At 47.0% G+C, this 15,942-nt stretch overlaps 2 protein-coding genes and 1 pseudogene across 2 annotated transcripts; 1 reads left to right on the forward strand and 2 right to left on the reverse strand.

Moving 5' to 3' along the window:
• The first annotated feature begins 2,736 nt into the window (after nucleotides 1-2,736).
• LOC133229774 (zinc finger and SCAN domain-containing protein 5B-like) lies at nucleotides 2,737-6,829 on the forward strand. The gene is made up of 4 exons (XM_061386519.1): nucleotides 2,737-3,070; nucleotides 3,361-3,567; nucleotides 4,693-4,843; nucleotides 5,206-6,829. The coding sequence occupies exons 1-4, from the start codon at nucleotides 2,783-2,785 to the stop codon at nucleotides 5,850-5,852; spliced, it is 1,293 nt and encodes a 430-aa protein (XP_061242503.1). The 5' UTR covers nucleotides 2,737-2,782; the 3' UTR covers nucleotides 5,853-6,829.
• A 3,586-nt stretch (nucleotides 6,830-10,415) lies between these two features.
• Nucleotides 10,416-13,943, reverse strand: LOC133229500 (zinc finger and SCAN domain-containing protein 5B-like). The gene is made up of 5 exons (XM_061385865.1): nucleotides 13,924-13,943; nucleotides 13,341-13,756; nucleotides 12,851-13,058; nucleotides 11,602-11,744; nucleotides 10,416-11,241 (listed from the first exon to the last, which is right to left on the reverse strand). The coding sequence occupies exons 1-5, from the start codon at nucleotides 13,941-13,943 to the stop codon at nucleotides 10,595-10,597; spliced, it is 1,434 nt and encodes a 477-aa protein (XP_061241849.1). The 3' UTR covers nucleotides 10,416-10,594.
• A 1,775-nt stretch (nucleotides 13,944-15,718) lies between these two features.
• LOC133229771 (zinc finger and SCAN domain-containing protein 5B-like) overlaps nucleotides 15,719-15,942 on the reverse strand; it is a 4,115-nt pseudogene continuing 3,891 nt past the window's right edge.

The raw sequence follows: 15,942 nt of genomic DNA on the forward strand, positions 1-15,942 counted from the left end.
GTTAGCCATCTGTATGTCTTCTTTGGAGAAATGTCTATTTAGGTCTTTGGCCCATTTTTTGATTGGGTCAATTATTTTTCTGGAGTTGAGCTGGAGGAGTTGCTTGTATACTTTTGAGATTAGTTGTTTGTCAGTTGCTTCATTTGCTATTATTTTCTCCCATTCTGAAGGCTGCCTTTTCACCTTGCTAATAGTTTCCTTTGATGTGCAGAAGCTTTTAAGGTTAATTAGGTCCCGTTTGTTTATTTTTGCTTTTATTTCCGATATTCTGGGAGGTGGGTCATAGAGGATCCTGCTGTGATGTATTTCAGAGAGTGTTTTGCCTAGACTCTGGTTTTCTTACATATTTTCGCTTTGTGTTGTTCTTGTTCTTCCAATGAAGCTGTGTCTCACCGCTTATCAGTACCTCATCATCAGAGTGAGGCTACTGCTGATTGCCTTCTTGTCAGGTGTGATTTCCTTGTAAAATAGGATACTCCTAGCAGGACGGCCAGAGAAGGCAATGGCACTCCACTCCAGTACTCTTGCCTGGAAAATCCCATGGATGGAGGGGCCTGGTGGGCTACAGTCCATGGCGTCACCAAGAGTCAGACACGACTGAGCGACTTCCCTTTCACTTTTTACTTTCATGCATTGGAGAAGAAAATGACAACCCACTCCAGTGTTTTTGCCTGGAGAGTCCCAGGGATGGGGGAGCCTGGTGGGCTGCCATCTATGGGGCTACACAGAGTCAGACACGACTGAAGCGACTTAGCAGCAGCAGCAGCAGCAGCAGGATGGCTAGTTTAAATACAGGATCACCAGTGTAATTTAAATTTCAAATAAACAAACACATTTCTATGAAAGACCTGTGTGTTTTCTCTTCTAAGACTTTGCTACAGGTAGGTGATAGCCATGGTTTTGTCTATGTGGCCATTATTATGTTGAGATATGTTCCCTTTGTACTAGTTTGGATACTGCTTCCTTAGGTATTTAGAAAAAGAAGGCTTGTTAAATTGATAAGTGTCATTCTTTTCCCCTGCTGCTGCTAACTGCTGCTAAGTCATTCCAGTCATGTCCGACATTGTGGGACCCCATAGATGGCAGCTCACCAGGCTCCCCTGTCCCTGGGATTCTCCAGGCAAGAACACTGGAGTGGGTTGCCATTTCCTTCTCCAGTGCAGGAAAGGGAAATGTGAAAGTGAAGTCACTCAGTCGTGTCTGACTCTTAGTGACCCCATGGACTGTAGCCCACCAGGCTCCTCCATCCATAGGATTTTCCTGGCCAGAGCACTGGACTGGGGTGCCATTGCCTTCTCCTCTTTTTCCCTACTGGTGTACAACCTCTGGTTTCTGTGATGCCTCTCTGAAATGGTTTCTGACAGTAGATCTCATCAGCTGATTTTAGACAAGAGTCATTCATGACTTATTTCAGAAGAAAAGAAACAAGATTAAGTAACCCAATTTGATTACCACCGTCGGATTACAATTATTGGACTGCCTCACAGTCTCCAAGCAGAGAGAAAAAACTTCATTAGATCAGGAAAATCAATCTGTTTCCCCAAGAAATGCCATCCATGAAGTCTAAAGTAAATAAAATACATTAGAGAAAGTTTACTGCCAAACCAATATGTTGGCCTCTTTAATGGTTCTTCCTGTTGGAATCTCCACAGGATGTGGAATCTACCCAGATTATCCAAAGTGGTTCCTTCCATGCCCTTTATCCAATCACTGGGATGATGAGGTTATGGCCGGAAACCCCTGGAGTTTCACCCAACTCTCTATAAATACAGACATTTCAGCTCTAGTCACACTTTGAGAACCAGTGCCTGACCTGAGGAGGCTGAAGGCAAGAGAACTGGAAGGGGTAAGTGATGAGTGGGCACGTCCAAGGAGGATGCCTAGTAATCAGGACACACGGGTGGGTTTCAGAAAGGTCTTGCTTTCTGTTCATCCTCCATTAGCTGGGAGACCTTGTGACAGGAGACCTTACTCTAACCCCATGTTTAATCAAGCTCTTCTGCAAGGGGATAAGAATGTTTCCACACCTGTTGCTGTGAGGTGGCTCGTTTTCTTCAAGGGTTTTTGAGCAGCACCCTATGGCCATTTAAAAACTACATACATGATTATTATTAGTTTTAAGTTTTTTAATTCATTCATTTTGGCTGGGCTGAGTCTTCTTTACTGTGAGGGCTTTCTCTAGTCGTAGCTAGTGGGGACTACTGTCTAGCTGAGGGGTATGGGCTTCTCATTGTGGTGGCTTCTCCCATGGCAGAGCTGGGAGTCTAGAGCTCGGGTTCAGTAGTTGCCCCTCTCAGGCTCAAGAGTTCTGATGCACAGGCTTAGAGGCAGGCGGGGTCTTCCCATATGAGGAATCAAACCCATGTCAGGTTTGATTGCCTGGCACACTGCATTGCCAGGCAGATTCCTAGCCACTGGACCACCGAGGAAGCCCTATGGTCATTTCTGACCAGAGAGTGTTATGAAATATTGAATGAGTTGAGCAATGGTGTCCAATATTGGGATGTAGGGGAGATGGAAGGGTGGAAAAAAATGAAACCCATTTGTTTCTTTTTTTTTTTTTTTTGTCTCCCTAGACTGCTAATCAGTGACTTTATTACTGAGGAAAAGCAGAGGAAATCCATTTCCATAGGCGTCAACTGGGCACCCACTTCTAGAAGCATTTGCTCAGAGTCCTACTGGAAATATGGCTGAGGACCAGACATTTTTTCAGGGTTGTGAAAACATCAAAGACTGCCCTGGGGCAGAGTCACTGGAGTCCGTGCCACCCCAAAACACACTCATGGAAAACTCAGATTGTGACCAGGAAAACTGGCACGTCCGGTTCAGAACATTCAGCAGCTCAGAGGAGTCAGACCCTGTCAAGGATCTGAGGAGACTCCGTAAACTCTGTCATCTGTGGCTGAGGCCGGATCTTCACACCAAGGAGCAGATGATGGACAGGCTGGTGCTGGAGCAGTTCATGATCTGCATGCCCCTGGAGTGCCAGGTCCTGCTCAAAGAAAGTGGAGTGCAGAGTTGCAAAGACCTGGAGGACGTGCTGAGAAATAAGCAGAAACCCAAGAACTGGGTGAGTAGGACCTTAGTGATGGGTGTGGGATGAGGAGACACGTGCAAGCTGCAGGGATCACAAGATAGGACCTGAGGGTTTGGCTCTGTATCAGTGGTTCCCAAAGTGGTTCTCCCAGGTGAGAGAAGTTCACAGTTGGGCAATTTGGGAGATACTTTTTGCTGTCTCAACTCGAAGGATGTAGATCTTTTACAGCAAACGGGAGCTTCTATTGTCAATGCCATTGGATGCCTGAAAACTACATTCCAGGTCTTATAGAGACTGATCTTGATTGATTTCTCCCCTCACAGACTATAGTCTGCGTACAAGGGCAGAAATATCTTGTGCGTGATCCCGACATTGAGATGGTTGAAGCCAAGGCCAGTGACATGGACGATGAGAGAGACCTGTGCGGGGGGCCCCAACCCTCCTCAAGGGTCATACCTCCAGAGGATGGCCAGGAGGGAAGCCAAGAGCTGCAGAATCTGCCAGGAGCCACGAACCTATCTAGGGAGCAGGTGAGAGCGTGGAAGCAGATAGAAGAGAGTGAGGTGGGTGTGGCTGCTGGAGTAATGGGGAGATTTGGCAAAGGACAGGAATGGATCCATTGCTTCCAGGAATTCCCGTGGATGCATTCAGTTCCTAGGCTTTTTTTCTAATCAGTGTGAGAATGAAGATAATCCATCTCTGTCCCTCTGCTATGAAAGCTTCTAGTCTTAGGAGTGGGGAGAAGGGAATCCTGTCTTCCTGATATGATGCTAGGTTCAATTTTCTGCAGGTAAGTGCACTGACAGGTGATTTACCCAAGGCCACTTTGCCCAAGGGCACGTCATATTTCAGAATATGATCATTCCTTGCAACTGAAGGAGTGACTCCAAAGTGGACTCATTTTGCCCCCCAGTAGACACTGGGCTTCCCTGGTGGCTCAGATGGTGAAGAATCTGCTGACAATGCAGGAGACCTGGGTTTGATCCCTGGGTCAGGAAGATCCCCTGGAGAAGGGAATGGCTACACACTCTAATGTTCTCACCTGGAGAATCCCATCAACAAAAGAACCTGGCAGCTATAGTCCATGGGTTTGCAAGAGTCACACACGACTGAGCGACTAACACTTTCCCTTTCAGACACTGAAGAATGAATGCAAGACAGTGGATTTGTTCAAATAAGGTTGGGTATAGGCAGGGGATGCTATTGACTTGCATGGAGTAGAGACGAAGAATACTGGACGTCATCTTCCTATGTACTGGGTAACCACTATCACAAAGATGAATCCAGGCAAAGTCTCCAACAGTGATGGAGTCAAGAGAGCTGGACCTAGAGTTCTTTACTTCCAGAGTCAGGAGCAGGAAGGAGTGGGTATGACTTAGAGAGACCTATGCATAGAGAAGTCAGAGTGCCAACTGTGATGTCCTGATTTGATTACAAGATACCTTCTGTATAGATCCAGGACAGCCTTGAGTAACAGGAGATGATTATCAATCAGGGTGATGGGGTGGACCAGAAGAAGTCAGGGCATAGCCCCTAAAATGACATGAAGAAAGTTGGAGTATAAGGTCAAGATACGAGGCAGATGGGGAAATAGGAAACAGTTTTCCATGGACTAAGGTAAATGGCTTTGACTCTGCTTGTTTGTCCCTTGTCAGGATGAGAGAGCTCTCCCGCCAGAGACTGTTCCTGAAATAGGTGAGCTGGAGGGTCTGACGCCCAGGGAGAACTTGGAGAAGGACCTGCTGGAAGACAGGGGAGAGACAAAAACCCTTCAATCTGAAGCACCTCAACTTCTGAAGGGTCCTGGTGAGTACTCAAAACCGTGGAATCCAGCAGAGTTAGTGACTCCCTCCTGTGGTGGCATGAGGCTGGGTAGCCAGCATCACCATCCTTGGATGGGTGGGTGGAGATCATTGTCCAGTGCCAACCTTCTCCATCATCAATGTTCCAGTGTCCCACAGTCCAAGCTCTTAGCTTGGTTGCTTGATGGGAACTTCTCAGCCAACATCAGGGTTCCAGTGAGGCCGGCAGCACAGAAAATGCTCCATGTTAAATGTGGTGCTGAATTTCATTCAGCAAATTCTGGGAGCATAGAGAGACAGAAGAATCCTCAAGAAGAAAGTGGTATTTAAAATGTGGCTCCTGAACCCTTTCTTCCTGTGTTCCAGAGGGAGACGTTTCCACTACGAGGGGATCCAGACGAGGTCCTCTAAAAAATGGCAGACATATGAAAAGGAAGCGGGACAGCAGTCCGACTTGCCAAGACGTGTGTCAAGAAGCAGCCACGTGTTTGGACCCAGGAGAGTTCTCAGGACAGCTTGGGTCCCATTCCGTTGGTGCATCTGGCACCGTGGGACCCACCAGTCTTCCTGAGGGAGCAGAAACCCCGGGACGGGCACCCTCTGAATGCAGGATGTGCAAAAAAAGCTTTCCTTATCAATCTCAGCTTACCTTGCACCAGAGGACACACACAGGAGAGAGGCCCTTTCAATGTGACATCTGTGCCAAAGGGTTCATACAGCCTTCAGATCTGCAGGTTCACGAGCGGATCCACACTGGGGAAAAGCCCTACAGCTGTGATCTCTGCCTCAAGAAGCTCACCCACGACTCCACACTGCGCGCTCACAAGAGGACCCACACCCAGGAGAAGCCTTTCCGCTGTGAGCACTGTGACAGAGCTTTCAGCCACCGAGGGAACCTCAAGGTTCACCGACGCATCCACTCTGGCCTCAAGCCCTACGTGTGCCCCGAGTGTCACGGTGCCTTCCGTCACCTGGGGACTTTCAAACGACACCGGAAAATCCATTCTAAATGAGTCACCCAGTACCCACCATCAGGTCCAAGTGCCGTCTGCTCCGAGAAGGAAATTCTGGATTATTTGTCACTTATGTGATACAATGAAAGGGTGACATGTGAAGAACTTACAATCATACTGGCACCAATGGGGTTCCATTCACATGAATTAGGTGAATATTTGAGTGATGACTTATCTTTCCATTCAGAATTCATTTTCTACTTTAGTGTAGCCTGTGTTTTCTTCTTTCAGTGAATGCAGGTCTCATTAATTTTCTTCTTCATGAAACTGAGGTGACTGCTGATTGTCCCCCCATTAGGGAAGATTTCATCATAAAGTAGGATGCTCCTAGCAGAGTGTCCAGATGAAAAAGAGGATCACCAGTGAAATTTAAATTTCAAATAAACAAAGACATTTGTGTCAAATAAGTGTCCTGTGTATTTCTGCTTCCATGATTTTTTTTTCTTTATTTTATTTTTTACCTTTACTATCTTGTGTTGTTTTTGCCATGTATCAACATGAATCTGCCACAGGTATACACATGTTCCCCATCCTGAACCCTCCTCCCTCCTCCCTCCCTGTACCATCCCTCTGGGTCGTCCCAGTGCACCAGCGCAAAACATCGACTATGGTGCATCGAACCTGGACTGGCAACTCGTTTCATATATGATATTATATATGTTTCAATGCCATTCTCGCAAATCATCCCACCCTATCCCCAAGATTTTTTATATGGAGTAGATGATAGCTTCGGTTTGTTACATGGCCATTATTATGTGGAAATATCGTCCCTCTGTAAGGCTTCCCCAGTGACTCAGCGATAAACAATCCACCTGCACCATAGAAGACCCAGGTTCCATCCCTTCATCAGGAAGATCCCCTGGAGAAGGGAATGGCAACCCACTCCAGTATTCTTGCCTGGAGAATCCCATGGACAGAGGAGCCTGGCAGGCTATGGTCTGTTGGGTTGCAAAGAATCGGACATGACTGAAGTGACTGAGCACCCACGCGAGCATTTAAAGTAACTGTATTCTTTTGGAATTATGAACTGTTAGGTAACGTAGTATTAATGCCCTTTTGAACACTGAGATTCTAGGGTGTCTCAGCTTGAAAAGATTCTTCAAGGTAGCAGTCTTTCATCCCACCTGGCTCTCCTCCAGCAGAAATTAAGAGAGCTCATTTGGAGCAGAATGGAGATAATGAAGTATTTCTTTTCAAAGAATCAGCGTTTTCTTCTATTAATTAGCCTGGGAATTTGTTGGGGGCAGCAAACTCAAGGATGACGTTTTAATAGATATTGGTGTCTGGCTGCTTGCAATTAAAAGCCAATACAGAGGCCAGGTTGGGGGAAAGGAAAGTTAGCTTTATTCTGGATGCCAGAAACTGTTGAAAGTGAAAGTGAAGTCGCTCAGTCATGTCCAACTCTTTTCGACCCCGTTGACTGTAGCCTACCATGTTCCTCAGTTGATGGTATTTTCCAGGCAAGAGTACTGGACTGGGTTGCTTTTTCCTTCTCCAACAACTGTGGAGGCGGGGCAGACATCTGGCCAATGGCTGACTCCCCCCACCTCCCACCCCAGACAATTAATGAGCAACAGCTTTTATAGATGGAAGGAGGGGGCTACAGGCAGAAACAGCTCAGTCAGCTCTGACAACCATCCTGAAACTGGTCATCACTGGTCTAATCAGTGTCATCTTTATTGTTGTAAATACAGTTAACCTTCAGTTCCAGGGTCCATTTGTTTTCATTTCTTGGGTCAATTCTCAGAATTGTGGCAGCTTCTCTCATGGTTTCCCAGGAGGCTCAGTGGTAAAGAATCCACCTGCCAATGCAGGAGACGTGGGTTTGCTCCCTCAGTGGGAAGATCCCTGAAAGAATGGAATGGCAACCCACTGCAGTATTCTTGCCTGGAGAATCCCATGGACGGAGGAATCTGGTAGGCTACAGTCCATGGGGTCACAAAGAGCCACTTCACTTTCTTTTACTTTGCAACTCTATGCACTGCAGCACTCCAGGCTTCCCTGTCCTTCACTATCTCCCAGGAGTTTGCTCAAACTCGTGCCCATTGAGTCGGTGATGCCATCCAACCATCTCATCCTCTGTCGCCTCCTTCTGTCTTAAAGGATTTTACCTTACAGGCCCAAGATGGAGGCAACTAATTCAAAGAAGCAATATAGAATATAAAGATTGGGTCCCTTCAGAAACAGGGGTATTAGAACCATTATCGAGGAATCAACACAAGAAATTAATACGATGAAATATGAATAAGACTTCAAAACATAGACGCAGTTAAGTACTAGTTAAGAAAAGTGAATAATAGGGCTTCCCCTGGGGCTCGGAGATAAAGGCTGTGCCTGCCAATGAAAGGACACAAGTGCCATCCCTGACCCGAGAAGGTCCCAGGGCTCAGGAGCAACTAACGCCGTGCGACACAACCACCGAGCCTGGGAGCCGCCACTACTGAAGCCCAGAGCCCCGAGAGCCTGGGCTCCGCACAAGAGAGGTCACTGCAGTGAGAGGCCTGTGCCCGGTGACTGGAGAGGAGCCCTGTGCCCCGAGCAGCAACAAAGACCCAGCACAGCCGAAAATAAATGGAGTTAAAAATAAAATACATACCGAGGCTGGAAGACTGCTATTGAGGAAACGTAGTGATGGAGTGAGATGCCGGGTGATAAAGCAACAGCCAGGCCTGTCCATCTCATAGAACCACTGATTGTGTGGAGATGGGAAGACAGCCTGAGGGTATCAGGGGAAGGACTTTCCAGACATCGGAAGAAAACCCTACAAGCCAGACTGCAAATATAGTTGGGCTTGGTGTGGTCACATGTGCAAGGTGGCTGGGAAGTGGAGGAGAAGGTAGAGAGTGTGAGGAGCGGTGCACTCCACGGGTGTGAGAAAGGATTTGGATTTGCCAAGGGAAGATTTCATGCGAGGATGGGCACAATAAAGGACAGAAATAGTATGGACCCAAGAGAAGCAGAAGATATTAAGAAGAGGTGGCAAGAATATACAGAACTATACAAAAAGATCTTCACGACCCAGATAATCCCAAAGGGGTGATCACTCACCTAGAGCCAGACATCCTGGAATGTGAAGTCAAGTGGGCCCTAGGAAGAATCACTATGTACAAAGCTAGTGGAGGTGATGGAATTCCAGTTGAGCTATTTCAAATCGTCAGACATGATGCTGTGAAAGTGTTGCACTCAATAAGTCAGCAAGTTTGGAAAACAGCAGTGGCCACAGTGCCCCGCCCTCCACAGTTGTTGCAGAAGGAAATGGCAACCCAGTCCAGTACTCTTGCCCAGAAAATGCCATGGACGGGGGAGCCTGATAGGCTACAGTCCATGGGGTTGCAAAGAGTTGGACTTGACTAAGCAAATACACTTTCACTTTCAACAGTTTCTGGTATCCAAAATAAAGCTAACTTTCCTTTCCCCCAACCTGGCCTCTGTATTGGCTTTTAAGTGTGAGCAGCCAGACACCAATATCTATTACAGTATCATCCTTGAGTTTGCCGCCCACAACAAATTCCCAGGCTAGTTAATAGAAGAAAACGCTGATTCTTTGAAAAGAAATACTTCATGATCTCCATTCTGCTCCAAATGAGCTCTCTTCATTTCTGCTGGAGGAGAGCCAGGTGGGATGAAAGAGTGCTACCTTGAAGAATCTTTTCAAGCAGAGACACCCTAGAATCCCAGTGTTCAAAAGGGCATTAATATCACATTACCTAACAGTTCATAATTCCAGAGGAATACAGTTACTTTAAATGCTCGCGTGGGTGCTCAGTCGCTTCAGTCATGTCCGATTCTTTGCAACCCAACAGACCATAGCCTACCAGGCTCCTCTGTCCATGGGATTCTCCAGGCAAAATACTGGAGTGGGTTGCCATTCCCTTCTCCAGGGGATCTTCCTGATGATGGGATGGAACCTGGGTCTTGTATGGTGCAAGTGGATTGTTTACTACTGAGTCACTGGGGAAGCCTTACAGAGGGATGATATGTCCACATAATAATGGCCATGTAACAAACCGCAGCTATCATCTACTCCATATAAAAAATCTTGGGGATAGGGTGGGATGATTTGGGAGAATGGCATTGAAACATGTCTAATATCATATATGAAACAGGTCTCCAGTCCAAGTTCGACGCACGATAGTGGATGCTTTGGGCTGGTGCACTGGGATGACCCAGAGGGATGATACAGGGAAGGAGGAGGGAGGAGGGTTCACGTTGGGGAACATGTGTATACCTGGGCAGATTCATGTTGATACATGGCAAAAACAACACAAGATAGTAAAGTTAAAAAATAAAATAAAGGAAAAAAACATCTTGGAAGCCAAAATACACAGGACACTTATTTGACAGAAATGTCTCTGTTTATTTGAAATTTAAATTTCACTGGTGATCCTCTTTTTCATCTGGACACTCTGCTAGGAGCATCCTACTTTATGATGAAATCTTCCCTAATTGGGGGACAATCAGCAGTCACCTCAGTTTCACGAAGAAGAAAATTAATGAGACCTGCATTCACTGAAAGAAGAAAACACAGGCTACACTAAAGTAGAAAACAAATTCTGAAGGGAAAGATAAGTCATCACTCAAATATTCACCTAAATCATGTGAATGGAACCCCATCGGGTTCCAGTATGATCATAAGTTCTTCACATGTCACCCTTTCATTGTATCACCTAAGTGACAAATAATCCAGAATTTCCTTCTAGGAGCAGACGCCACTTGGACCTGATGGTGGGGTCCTGGGTGACTCATTTGGAATGGATTTTCCAGTCGCCTTTGAAAGTCTCAAGCTGACGGAAGGCACTGAGACACTTGGGGCACACGTAGGGCTTGAGCCCAGAGTGGATGCGTCGGTGAACACTGAGGTTCCCTCGGTGGCTGAAAGCTCTGTCACAGTGCTCACAGCGGAAAGGCTTCTCCTGGGTGTGGGTCCTCTTGTGAGCGCGCAGTGTGGAGTCGTGGGTGAACTTCTTGAGGCAGACATCACAGCTGTAGGGCTTCTCGCCAGTGTGGATCTGCTCGTGAACCCGCAGATGTGAAAGCTGTATGAACCCTTTGGCACAGATGTCGCATTGAAAGGACCTCTCTCCTGTGTGTGTCCTCTGGTGCAAGATAAGCTGAGATTGATAAGGAAAGCTCTTTTTGCACACCCTGCATTCAGAGGGTGCCCGTCCCGGGGTTTCTGCTCCCTCAGGAAGACTGGTGGGTCCCACGGTGCCAAATGCACCAACAGAATGGGACCCAAGCTGTCCTGAGAACTCTCCTTGGTCCAAACACGTGGCTGCTTCTTGACCCACGTCTTGGCAAGTGGGACTGCTGTCCCGCTTCCTTTTGACATGTCTGCGATTCTTCAGAGGACCTCGTCTGGATCCACTCGGAGTGGAAACATCTCCCTCTGGAACACAAGAGGAAAGGCTTCAGAGCCACATTTTAAATATCAGTTTCTTCTTGAGGATTCTTCTGTCTCTCTATGCTCCCTGAATTCGCTGAAAGAAATTCAGCACCACATTTAACAAGGAGCATTTTCTGTGCTGCTGGCCTCACTGGAAACCTGATGTTGGCTGAGAAGTTCCCATCAAGCAACCAAGCTAAGAGCCTGGACTGTGGGACACTGGAACATTGATGATGGAGAAGGTTGGCACTGGACAATGATCTCCACCCACCCATCAAGGATGGTGATGCTGGCTACCCAGCCCCATGCCACCACAGGAGGGAGTCACTAACTCTGCTGAATTCCATGGTTTTGAATACTCACCAGGACACTTCAGAAGTTCAGGTTCTTGAGATTGAAGGGTTTTTGTCTCTCTTCTGTCTTCCAGCAGGTCCTTCTCCAACTTCCCCCTGGGCGTCTGACGCTCCAGCTCACCTGTTTCAGGAACAGTCACTGGCTGGAGAGCTCTCTGGTCCTGACAAGGGACAAACAAGCAGAGTCAAAGCCATTTACCTTAGTCCATGGAAAACTGTTTCCTGTTTCCCCATCGGCCTCGCATCTTGATCTAAGACTCCAACTTATGTCATTTTAGGTGATATGCCCTGACTTCGTCTGGTCCACCCCATCACCCTGATTGATAATCATCTCCTGATACTCAAGGCTGTCCTGGATCTACACAGACTGTATCTTGCAATCAAATCAGGACATCACAGTTGGCACTCTGACTTCTCTATGCATAGGTCTCTCCAAATCATACCCACTCCTGCCTGCCCCTGACTCTGGAAGTAAAGAACTCTAGGTCCAGCTCTCTTGACTCCATCATTGTTGGAGATTTGCCTGGATGCATCTTTGCAATGGTGGTTACCCGGTACATAGGAAGATGATGACCAGTATTCTTGGTCTCTACTCCATGCAAGTCAAGAGCATCCCCTGCCTATACCCAACCTTATTTGAACAAATCAACTGTCTTCCATTCGTTCTTCAGTGTATGAAAGGGAAAGTGTTAGTCTGACTCTCTGCAAACCCATGGACTATAGCTGCCAGGTTCCTCTGTTCATGGGATTCTCCAGGCAAGAACATTAGAGTGTAGCCATTCCCTTCTATAGGGGATCTTCCTGACCCAGGGATCGAACCCAGGTCTCCTGCATTGTCAGCAGATTCTTCACCATCTGAGCCACCAGGGAAGCCCAATGTCCACTGGGGGGCATTTTGAGTCCACTTTAGAGTCACTCCTTCAGTTGCAAGGAATGATCATATTCTGAAATATGACGTGCCCTTGGGCAAAGTGGCCTTGGGTAAATCACCTGTCAGTGCATTGACCTGCAGCAGATTGAACCTAGCATCATATCAGGAAGACAGGATTCCCTTCTCCCCACTCCTAAGACTAGAAGCTTGCATAGCAGAGGGACAGAGATGGATTATCTTCATTCTCACAGTGATTAGAAAAAAATGCCTAGGAACTGAATGTATCCACGGGAATTCCTGGAAGCAGTGGGTCCATTCTTGTCCTTTGCCAAATCTCCCCATTACTCCAGCAGCCACACCCACCTGACTCTCTTCTACCTGCTTACACGCTCTCTCCTGCTCCCCAGATAGGTTTGTGGCTCCTGGCGGATTCTGCAGCTCTTGGCTTCCTTCCTGGCCATTCTCTGGAGGTATGACCCTCACAGGGGGTTGGGGCTCCCCACACGTGTCTCTCTCATCGTCCATGTCACCAGCCTTGGCTTCAACCATCTCAATATTGGGATCACGCACAAGATATTTCTGCCCTTGTATGCAGACTATGGTCTGTGAGGGGAGAAATCAATCAAGATCAGTCCGTATAAGACCTGGAATGTAGCTTTCAGGCATCCAATGGCATTGACAATAGAAGCTCCCGTTTGGTGTAAAAGATCTACGTCCTTCGAGTGAGACAGCCAAAAGTATGTCCCAAATTGCCCAACTGTGAACTTCTCTCACCTGTTTGGGAACCACTGATAGAAAGCCAAACCCTCAGGTCCTATCTTGTGATCCCTGCAGCTTGCACGTGTCCCCTTGTCCCACACCCATCACTAAGGTCCTACTCATCCAGGTCCTGGGTTTCTGCTTATTTCTCAGGACGTCCTCCAGGGCTTTGCAACTCCACACCCCACTTTCTTTGAGGAAAACCTGGCACTCCAGGGGCACGCAGATCATGAACTGCTCCAGCACCAGCCTGTCCATCATCTGCTCCTTGGTGTGAAGATCCGGCCTCAGCCACAGATGGCAGAGTTCACGGAGTCTCCTCAGATCCTTGATGGGGTCCCACTCCTCCGAGCGGCTAAATGTTCTGAACCGGACGTGCCAGGTTTCCTGGTCACAGTCTGAGTTTTCCATGAGTGTGTCTTGGGGTGGCACAGATGCCTGTGACTCTGCCCCAGGGCTGTCTGTGATGTGTCCACAACCCTGAAAAAATGTCTGGTCCTCAGCCCTATTGATGGAGGAAATTTCCAGTAGGACTCTGAGCAAATGCTTCTAGAAGTGGGTGCCTAGTTGACACCTATGGAAATGGATTTCCTCTGCTTTTCCTCATCATTAAAGTCACTGGTTAGAAGTCTAGGGAGACAAAAAAAAAAAAAGAAAGAAACAAATGGGTTTCATTTTTTTCCACCCTTCTGTCTCCCCTACATCCCAATATTGGACACCATTGCTCGACTCATTCAATATTTCATAAAACTGTCTGGTCAGAAATGACCACAGGGCTTCCTTGGTGGTCCAGTGGCTAAGAATCTGCTGCCAATGCAGGGGACATGGGTTTGATTCCTCATATGGGAAGACCCCGCCTGCCTCTAAGCCTGTGCACCAGAACTCTTGAGCCTGAGAGGGGCAACTACTGAATCCGAGCTCTAGACTCCCAGCTCTGCCATGGGAGAAGCCACCGCAATGAGAAGCCCATACCCCTCAGCTAGACAGTAGTCCCCACTAGCTACAACTAGAGAAAGCCCTCACAGCAAAGAAGACCCAGGCCAGCCAAAATGAATGAATTAAAAAACTTAAAACTAATAATAAATATATATGTAGTTTTTAAATGGCCATAGGATGCCGCTCAGAAACCCTTGAAGAAAACCAGCCACCTCACAGCAACATGTGTGGAAACATTCTTATCCCCTTGCAGAAGAGCTGGATTAACAGTTGTTAACGTGGGGTTAGAGGAAGATCTCCTGTCACAAGGTCTCCCAGCTAATGGAGGATGAACAGAAAGCGAGACCTTTCTGAAACCCACCCGTGTGTCCTGATTTCTAGGCATCCTCCTTGGACGTGCCCACTCATCGCTTACCCCTTCCAGGTCTCTTGCCTTCAGCCTCCTCAGGTCAGGCACTGGCTCTCAAAGTGTGTCTGGAGCTGAAATGTCTGTATTTATAGAGACTTGGGTGAAACTCCAGGGGTTTCCGGCCATAACCTCATCATCCCAGTGATTGGATAAAGGGCATGGAAGGAACCACTTTGGATAATCTGGGTAGATTCCATATCCTGTGGAGACTCCAACAGGAAGAACTATTAAAGAGGCCACCATATTGGTTTGGCAGTAAACTTTCTCTAATGTATTTTATTTACTTTATACTTTGTGGATGTCATTTCCTGGTGAAACAGATTGATTTTCCTGATCTGATGAATTTTTTCTCTCTGCTTGGAGACTGTGAGGCAGTCCAATAATTGTAATCCAATGGTTGTAATCAAATTGGGTTTCCTAATCTTGTTTCTTTCTCATGAAATAAGATATTAAAGACTTTTGTCTAAAATCAGCTGATGAGATCTACTGTAAGAAACCATTTAGGAGAGGCATCACAGAAACCAGAAGTTGTACACCAGTAGGGAAAAAGAGGAGAAAGCAATGCTGCCCCACTCCAGCGCTCTTGCCAGGAAAATCCCATGGATGGAGGAGCCTGGTGGGTTACAGTCCATGCGGTCGCTATGAGTCGGACACGACTGAGCGACTTCACTTTCACATTTCCCTTTCATGCTTTGGAGAAGGAAATGGCAACCCACTCCAGTGTTCTTGCCTGGAGAACCCCAGGGACAGGGGAGCCCGGTGGGCTGCCATCTATGGGGTCCCACAATGTCAGACACGACTGGAATGACTTAGCGGCAGTTAGCAAAGTCTTAGAAGAGAAAACACACAGGTCTTTGATAGAAACGTGTTTGTTTATTTGAAACTTAAATTTCACTCGTGATCCTGTATTTAATCTAGCTGTCCTGCTAGGAGCATCCTATTTTACAAGGTATCACTCCTGACAAGAAGGCAATCAGCAGTAGCCTCACTCTGAACCAGTGAGACACAGCTTCATTGGAAGAACAAGAACAACACAAAGCGAAAACATGTAAGAAAACCAGAGTCTAACACCATAAGGCAATTATCCTCCAATTGAAAATAAACAAATGAAAAATAAAATTATAGTCTATAGCAAAGTAGAAAACAAATCCAAAGGGAAAAGTAAGTCATCACTCAAGTATCCTAATTCACGCGAATGGAATCCCACTGGGTTCCACAGTCCTCCTAAGCCCCTCCCCTGTCATCCACACTTTGTATCACACAGGTGACAAATCATTCTCAATTTTCTCATTAGAACAGAAAAGACCTGGACCTGAGAGCAGGGTCCTGAGCCAGTCATCTGGAATGGATTTTCCGGTGGCGTTTGAAAGACCCCA

Source organism: Bos javanicus, chromosome 18 (assembly GCF_032452875.1).
Source record: "Bos javanicus breed banteng chromosome 18, ARS-OSU_banteng_1.0, whole genome shotgun sequence".
NCBI classification, from domain to species: Eukaryota; Metazoa; Chordata; class Mammalia; order Artiodactyla; family Bovidae; genus Bos; species Bos javanicus.

What these genes read in the sequence shown, in the direction of transcription:
- LOC133229774 (XM_061386519.1), top strand. Translation starts at nt 2,783, where the DNA reads ATGGAAAACTCAGATTGTGACCAGGAAAACTGGCACGTCCGGTTCAGA. An exon ending in CGAACCTATCTAGGGAGCAG is followed by an intron (nt 3,568 to 4,692) that starts GTGAGAGCGTGG and finishes GTCCCTTGTCAG; the next exon opens with GATGAGAGAGCTCTCCCGCC. An exon ending in TCAACTTCTGAAGGGTCCTG is followed by an intron (nt 4,844 to 5,205) that starts GTGAGTACTCAA and finishes CCTGTGTTCCAG; the next exon opens with AGGGAGACGTTTCCACTACG.
- LOC133229500 (XM_061385865.1), bottom strand. Translation starts at nt 13,943, where the DNA reads ATGGTGTCCAATATTGGGAT. An exon ending in TCTGGGGAGCAGGAGAGAGC is followed by an intron (nt 11,745 to 12,850) that starts GTGTAAGCAGGT and finishes TCAGGACCAGAG; the next exon opens with AGCTCTCCAGCCAGTGACTG. An exon ending in TGAACTTCTGAAGTGTCCTG is followed by an intron (nt 11,242 to 11,601) that starts GTGAGTATTCAA and finishes CTTGTGTTCCAG; the next exon opens with AGGGAGATGTTTCCACTCCG.